Source organism: Malaclemys terrapin, chromosome 2 (assembly GCF_027887155.1).
Source record: "Malaclemys terrapin pileata isolate rMalTer1 chromosome 2, rMalTer1.hap1, whole genome shotgun sequence".
Lineage (NCBI taxonomy): Eukaryota > Metazoa > Chordata > Testudines > Emydidae > Malaclemys > Malaclemys terrapin.
Window position 1 is genome coordinate 43,382,981 of NC_071506.1, and position 8,465 is coordinate 43,391,445.

General features: G+C 42.1%; 1 protein-coding gene across 3 annotated transcripts; it reads left to right on the forward strand.

Annotated features, from left to right (window-relative positions):
* On the forward strand, positions 1-6,449 carry RBM12B (RNA binding motif protein 12B). 3 transcript variants are annotated; one of them, XM_054018512.1, is made up of 3 exons: positions 1-104; positions 2,911-2,956; positions 3,679-6,449. In XM_054018512.1, the coding sequence occupies exon 3, from the start codon at positions 3,707-3,709 to the stop codon at positions 5,777-5,779; it is 2,073 nt and encodes a 690-aa protein (XP_053874487.1). In that variant the 5' UTR covers positions 1-104; positions 2,911-2,956; positions 3,679-3,706; the 3' UTR covers positions 5,780-6,449. The 3 variants fall into 3 exon arrangements, with proteins under 3 accessions (XP_053874487.1, XP_053874488.1, XP_053874489.1); XM_054018513.1 differs by having other exon boundaries at positions 5-113; XM_054018514.1 differs by lacking the exon at positions 1-104 and having other exon boundaries at positions 131-2,956.
* The last annotated feature ends 2,016 nt before the right edge of the window (positions 6,450-8,465 follow it).

Consider the following 8,465-nt stretch of genomic DNA (forward strand, 5'->3'; position numbering starts at 1 on the left):
GGGAAAGAGAGGGAGGACGCCATCTTGTTGCTGCTTCTCCGGAGCTGCGGGGACCCGGAGCGAGGCGCTCTGCGGGGAGCCTCTCCCTCGTGTAGCGGGCAGCGGTGTGTACGGTGGGTGGGGCGAGGGAAGCGGGCTGAGGGAGATCCGCTTCCCCCAGGCAGTGCTCTTGGCCGCTGGCCGGCCGCCTATCCCCGGGGCGGAGGGTCTGCGCTGGGAGATGGCCACGGGGCCGGAGACGCGCTGCCGGTTTCTGCAGCTGCCTAGGCGGGCTCCGCTGGAGTCCCGGCCTGGTCCCTGTGATGCTGTCGCATATGGAGGCCTATCGGCCGCTCCGGATGGTCCTCATCGCCCGTGAGCCTGGATATCCGCCCCGGTGCCCCGTCCTGTCCCCTCCCGCCCCGGTGCCGCGGGGAGGCCGGGCTTGTTCTCCGCAGGATCGGATCACAAACGGCCTCTGGCGGGACTGGGGCGCACCTGGCATGGGGGGAGCGACCCCTCCCGGGCCCCGTTGGCCTCTGGATGGAGGATACCGGCGAACGTGCGGGCTGGCGCTGGAGGCGCCCGGGTCGTGCCCCGCTTGGAGGCGGAAGGTGCTGTGTTTTCTAGGCTTGTGATGCGTCGTGAGTGGCCCTAATCAGGCTGCGGAGTGCGGGGATGCTGACCGAGGTCTTGAGTTTGTGGGACCGCTCGCTGGCTCAGGCTCGACACCTGCTGGCTTCTCCTAAATAGTAGCGCCTCGCCGAAGCCTTCCGTGCAACGGGCCTGTCTGCAGATTTCACTCAGATTGGTGCTCCAGTGAAACTAAATCTCCCAGTTGATAAACTTCTTGCTTTGACTGTTAAATCCATTTTTTGCCAGCAGCTGAGATAGGGAATCGCTTACCGACTTACCAGTTTTTTTTCTAATGAAATTCATAAACATTGTTCACCCACTTTAGTTTATTTAGTTTCAGTTAATGCCATCCTCTGGCATATGCTGGATTTTCTTCAGTTGTCCTTCCCAGACCATGAATTTGATTGCATGAGATCTGGGGATGGGAAATTATACAGTGATAAGTAAGCATCAGTGTTACGGAGACCTAGTTTTATGAAATGTTTGATTCTTTTTGATTGGTAGTGAAAGGGAGTATGGTATGAGGTTTTGCTAGGTGATGAACTGAAAGTATAGTCCTAGTCTTGTGTACTTCTTATTGATGCTTTTTTTGAAGGTGTTATTTAATGAAGCCTCTGTGCTTTGAATTGGTGAGTACGTAGAGCTTTCCCAAAAGCCTTACCCATTTATCTAAACATTCGTTCTTCTTTGAAGGCCTCATTCTACTGCTGATTTGGACTTACATGTGTTTAAAAAAACCCTTTTTTTAAACTACATTTCACTTCCTTGGGTTATTCATTTAAGCCATCTAATGAGTTGTCTACATTTGTTACCATCTCTTGTTTGGATGAACAGCTAGCCAAAAATTATTAGATTAACTTGCATTTCTATCTGTGGAGCAGCTGAACATTGATTTTATGTGGCGATCTGAAATTAACTTGTCTGGTTTAAGCACGAGAAGTTGTATATTGTGTCCATGGTGTATGATGGGAAAACTTGGCAGTTGTCATCACAGGAGTACTGAGCATACCTGGTTCTGGGTTGACGACAAAAATATTGGGAAATGATTTTTGGTCATAGGAACACAGAAAGGTGCTAGAAAACTGCTGAAATACTACATCAGAATGCTACATGAATTAGTGGGCAAATGGATTTGACTTTTCAAGAAACGAAGGCTCTTTCAGAGAATTCTCTCTCCCATTGAATTCTTTCTTTGCACGTTGGCACTGCTGTTTCAACTATTGAGAAGATAGCATATACAGATGTGAGGAGCTATTTATCTACAAGTGCAATTATCAAACATTCAGTCTTTCTAGCTTACAGACTTGTCTATGGAAAGGAAGTATTCAGACAGTTTAGAAGTAAAATAAGGTCTTTCAATTACAGAAATTTGGGCTCTTTTTGTGCTAATACAGGTGAAGTGCGATCAGCTTTTGTGATTAGTAGATGTAAGTTGATCAGAAATCTGAAAAATGTAGAGTGGTCAGTATGGTATTTTATATTGGTGATAAACTAGGGCTTTCTGTATAATGTGGTAGCATTCTTAACTACTTGTCGGTAGCAACTTGTTAAAAAAAGAATAATAATTTGGTAGTAATTCAGTGCATGGGTTTGTCTTGTTTCTGTAATATAGCTGTGCTATGTAATCCTGTAGCTTGTCAGAGCACATTCAGTGGTTCTTGGTTGCATGTTTGGAATGCAGCAAGCACTTGCGAGGAGAAAACCTTGCAAATGAGATTTGTTTGTAAATTCATGTACTCATTGAAATCTGTGTGGAATTTTTGGCTCTTTCATATGATTGTCTATCTTCAGTGCAATATTGGACTGGTGTTGATTAGCATGTTTTGTCGTGCACGTCAAAAGCAGGTGGATTTCAGAAGACTTGGACATGTAATCTTGAGCTGGATTTATACACCTTTCAAGGACTGAAGTAACAGAGGGTTTTCCCTCTACCTTATTGGCAGTTCTGTTGCATTTCAACAGTTCGGTGTGGCACATTTGATGACCAGTTAATCTCAGCATGTTTACATCATTTGCAGACGTCACCCTTAACATTTGAATTTTCTTTCCTACATCTAAAACGGATTCAGAGACAGAGATGCAATGCATAGCAGTGTGCCGAAGTACAATATATGTCGCTTATATTTCTCTTGGAACAAGGAAGGAATTCTCCATAGTACTCAAAATTGTGGTTTCATTACAGTGCTTGGCTGTTAATGTTATCCATTGATATGGACATGCCACAGTAACATGGCGCAATATGTAAAACAAAATTCAAATATCAGCCATTAATTATGTTTCATTTTCTTTCCACAGTTAAGTTGATTTTACAGAATTTATCAGGTCTTCCAAGCAAAAACAGGTAAGATGCCTAAAGCTTAATGCTTATCACTGAATATTGTCAAAGATCACGCACGGCCTTTTCACGCATACTTATGACTGGGAATTAGGACGTACTCTCCTGAGTGCATGTGGCTGCTGCAGTTAGCATCCTGACTACCTGAAGGAGGCAACGTTGTTGAACACTGAATAAACGTTCCCATTGGTGAGCAGAACTGGTCAGTTGGTAGACCAGCTTGTCTGAAAGTCTAAATTCATCATTGTTGATGAATTACTTTAATTCTCAGTGAAGTAGTTATCCTTTTTGTCTGTAATCTTCTACCTAGACTTCACAGTGCTATGATGGAAAGTGTCCCGTTAACACTAAAACATAAGATTTTGGTCCTTAGTATCAGGTAGAGATTTCTGGCAGGTAGCAACCATGCCATGAAGGACTTGAGGCATTCCTTACTTATCTTGGATGGTGAGAAGAGTGACTTACGTGGATTTTGTTGCCCTTAAGATAGGGAATATTGACAGTTATGTGCGTACATCCAGGTGGAGTAGCTAATTGTTCTGACTACTTAATCAACCTTAAGATTAAAACAGGGTCACTGATTGATTTGAATTTGAGAGTTTTTGATTTCATAAATCTTGATTGATTGAGGCAGGGACCTTCCTTAAAAAGGCTCTAGCTTATGTATTAAGATACTGTAATAGATGAGTACTAAAGACTTGCTATCATGTGTACCTTTTTGTCTGCAGGTGATTTTTGCTGTGGGTTGAGCTCAGAATGGCTGTAGTCATCCGTTTACAGGGGCTTCCTGTTGTTGCGGGTCCTGCAGATATTCGCCGTTTCTTCTCGGGATTGAATATTCCTGATGGAGGAGTGCATATTATTGGAGGAGAAACTGGGGAGGCTTTTATTATATTTGCAACAGATGAAGATGCACGACGTGCCATGAGCTGTTCAGGAGAGCTTATCAAAGACTCCCCCATAGAGCTCTTTCTCAGCAGCAAGACTGAAATGCAAAATACAATAGAAATGAGCCGGAAAAGATTTGATCGTGGGGGAAGAGAACCAATGTCTGGGTCTAGACGAACAGGTGGTAGTAATTCTGGTGCATCAGGTGTTGGGAACCTTTCAAACTTAGTTGCAGCTATTACAAAAGGAATAAATAAATCTGGTTATGTCCCAGAGTCTGGCTTTCATACCAATGGCACAAGACATGGTGATCCAAGTATACCTAAATCAAACTATAATCAGTCAAGAAAGGAGTCAGTGAGTTCAGATGATGTTTATTTATTTCTACATGGCATACCGTACTCTGCAACAGAAGATGAAGTACGTGCTTTCTTTTCTGGATTACGAGTAGAGGGAGTGATCTTTATAAAACGTCGCAATGGCCTAAATAATGGTGATGGTTTGGTAAAATTTGCTACACCTCATGGTGCCTTAGAAGGACTTAAACGTCATAGACAATACATGGGTCCAAGATTTATAGAAATAAGTCCAGCTACTGAAGAACAATGGATTGAATATGGTGGCAGGGTAGACATGAAGAATGAGATTGCTCGTTACTTAAGCAAAGAGCGTTCTCCAACAAGAGGTTCAAACTATACTCATTCAAGAAAACATTCTCATTCAAGATCTCCTCCAAGGAGACAAAGAACACGCTCTCGTTCACCTCGTGGCCAGGAATTTTACTTACACTTAAGAAATCTACCTACCTATCTTGAGAAGAAAGATCTGAGAACTTTCTTTGGAAAGCTGGATGTGTCTAACAACCAAATCAAGTTTTTACTGGACAAGCATCAAAGGAAGACAAGAAATGCATTTTTGATGTTGAAGAATCAGAGAGATTTTGATATTGCTCTGGAACATCACAGGATGTCTCTCTTCAATCGTCCTGTTTACATTTTTCCTATTTCTAGAAAATCTATGTTGAAACTAATTGAGTCATATGAGAAGAAGAGCTCACAAGAAAGAGAGCGGCCTGGACAGGCTGTATCGGAAAAAAGTTATCGGGAGGGGCATTCTGGCCCAAAAATGTGCATATATATAAGAAACTTTCCATTTGATGTGACAAAAGTTGAAGTACAAAAGTTCTTTGCAGGATTTGCTATTGATGAAGATGATGTCTACTTGCTTTATGATGACAAAGGAGTTGGGCTGGGAGAAGCATTGGTAAAATTTAAATCTGAAGAGCAGGCAATGAAAGCAGAAAGTTTAAATCGTCGAAGGTTCTTGGGAACAGAGGTACTATTAAGACTTATATCTGAAGAACAGATGCAGGAGTTTGGTTTAAATGTTCTGCCATCAGCAACAAGTGGAAAAATGCAGGTTCATTCACAGGCATATGACAGAGGTGAGCATTCCCGTCCAGCTGCTTCACCACCTGGACAACCACAAGGATTACCTATGCACTCATTTGGTCCTCCTGGGAGCTTTAGGCATCCTTCTGATGTTAGACGACCTCCTGAGGATTATCGAGGTCCTCCACCTTTTATGGATTTTGGTGGTGATGGCGAACCTTTTGGTAGGATGGAGTATGGAAACAATAACATGGGAGGCTTTTCTGAGGGAAGATTTATGTCCGATCCAAATTTCAGTGGTGGTTCTGATCGTGTAACTCCTATTAGATTAAAGAACTTGCCATTTAGAGCCACTCCTAATGAAATTTTGGATTTTTTCTATGGCTATGGTGTCATTCCAGAGTCTGTTTCTATACAGTGTAACGAACATGGACTACCTTCAGGTGATGCCATTGTTGCTATGACAAATTATGAGGAAGCAATGGCTGCTATTAATGAGCTAAATGATAGACCAATTGGCCCACGCAAAGTTAAGCTAAGCTTGCTTTAAAGAGAGAAAATGTTTCTCAGATTAAAAATTCTAGACATCACAGTATTGATGCAGTAAGATGGATTCTTATTTACAAGTTTTGTTACTGGAAGATGCAGAAGAAACAGTTTCCATAAACAGAGGAAGTTGTAAATAGTGTCATGTTTAGTTATTTTGTATTGGTTCAAATTGACATCTGTAAGGTTTTTTTAGAAGACATCTTAGAAGTGTATTATGCTTATTTTTATTTTTATGGCCGACGGAGAGCTCAGTAATCCTAATGGATTGTCTGTTGACTTGTAAGGTGCATATCTTGATATTAAGACATACAAACATGGAGTTGTAATGCATTTGGGGGTTTTTAGTTTTGCTTTCATTCCATGGTTCCATGATTCTTTGCATCATTTGAAAATGTAAAACTGCTGGTTGACTTGGTTGTACAGACTGGTCAAAGAGAACAATTTCAGTGCCACCTTCATTAGTAAATATCCTTGGAGCTATAGTCAACCCTATATATTTAGAATAGGTAAACTGTAAACATGAGTGAATTTCTTATGTGTAAACTGTTTAGTCTTGTTCAGTTTCACGTGGTCGCAGGCATCTCAAGTTATTCTCATAAAATTAGTTTCCTGTTCATGTTAGCTGGCTGTGCAACTTCTAAAAAAAAAATAAATAAAAGGATTTACAGCTATGTGGATTACCTGTTTAAAATTTATTTGTGTACACTTATTCATTGAACCCTTGGTCAGAATCATGCTGAACATCTTTCATGGAAGGGGTGAAAAATGGGTATTCAGTATACACTGCTCTTTGCACATGTTAGTCAGTTTTGGCTCTAAAACTGGTTCTCAACCTATTTATCATTGTGGGCCACAGGTTGAGAACCACAGCGCCCTCCCTCCCCCCACAACTTCCCACAGTCCCATATGTCCTCCGCCCTCCTTGACCTGCTGCGCAGGGTCGGCAGCCGGACCCCACAACCTGGACCCCGGGACCCTGCCACCTGGGGCCAGGTAGCCGGGACCGCAGGCACCTGGGGCCAGGAGCGGAGCGCCTGGTGCAGGCGGGCAGCGAGGCCCGAGGTACGGGGCCAGGAGCGGAGCCCCACCTAAAACCTGGGGGTGCTGCAGACCCCTGCAAACTCGTAGTTCCAAGCACGCAACCCCCCACAAACCTGCCCAGGGACCCACTCTCTTGCACCCTGCCCCCCTGCGGCACTCACCAGCCCCCTGCTGGTAGGAGCGCTCCTGTAGGCTGCCAGAACATGTCTGTCCCTCAGCCAGCCCGCCTCAGACCAGAGCAAATTTTGAATTTTTTTTTTTTTTTTAGCGCACAGCTGAGTTGAGAACCAGTCCTCTGAAATCTATGTTCAAAATTTGGTGGGATTTTCTGTTCTATCTCAGCATGGTATATTGTCAACAGTGGGGAGTGAAAGTAGGATATGGGTTTTTTAGTGTCCCATATCCACATTCTTGAAACTATTATTAGGAATAAGTTGGTAGTTATAACAAATTTCTTAAATGCAAGCTAGTTCAGTGACCATGCTGTACAGACTTACTAACATCTGAGCAGTATGTCAGTGGCAACTACCCAGTTACATCCAGTTATTTACTGACCTTTTCCTATAGAAATGAAAAAGACCTTGGCTTAAATCTAGATGTTTAGAATGCTTTTCTAAGTAGTATGCTGCTACTTTTAAAATTGAAACGAGGAATAGAAAGTGAGGTTGCTTCTTGTTTCTTTTGTGGTTCAGAAAATAAGTTAGGTTCCCTCTATTTGAGATATATTTTGCATTATAAGACATAGCAAGATCATAACATTACTGTTTAAAGTGAGTGGGAGATTTACAAAACTGAACTAATAGAATTTAGATGCTTAAAAGTCTACCCTGTATTTTATCTGACTGTCAGAGTCCCCCCCCAGTGTCATTTTAATGCATGAGTCGCCTACTGTAACTACCTTCATACAATTCAAACGGTAAATATTAATATGCAATTTTTAATTCATTGTAAGTAGTGTAAGGTAATAAGGTAAAAAATCTCAATCGTGATAGTGGCACTCTTACTGCAGCTTTAAACTGTACAGCGTTGTGGGTTATTACTGCGTTTTAAACAGGTCTTCTGAGTTTTGTAATAACTGTTCTACTGATGCCATGTAATGGATCCTTCATCATGTAAAGCACTGTTCATGTGGGTTCCATGAGGGTTTGCTAGCATTCTTGTACTGTAGGAGAGAGAGCAGCTTAGGCTTACTCCTTGGCCAATGAATTTCTGGGGTTTTGTATGAACTGGATAATGAGGGTTAGTGTGTGCTACTGCATATCAATGGAGAAAGGTTAAAGCAGTTCTTGTGTGGGGCAGATGAAGAGCCAGAACTGTCAATAAGAAAGAGCAGTTTTTGGCAGTAAAACAGGCATAGTAGATGAAACAGCCTGCCTTTTGAATTGAAAGAGGAGGGGCTGATTAATCAAAAACATTCATATCATACAAGCATGCAATACAGTACATTTTTCCCCCTTACTAATCTTATCTGGGACACCATGAAAGTAATAGTGACTTGAAATCAGTTTGGATTTTAAGATCAAAATAAAGTTTGGCTATGATGGGGATTTATTGAATGTTACCTACTTATAGGAACATAAACTTGCATAAAACTTCATATGAGACCCTGTAATACATTAAACAAATTGCTATAGGAAAAGCTTAAT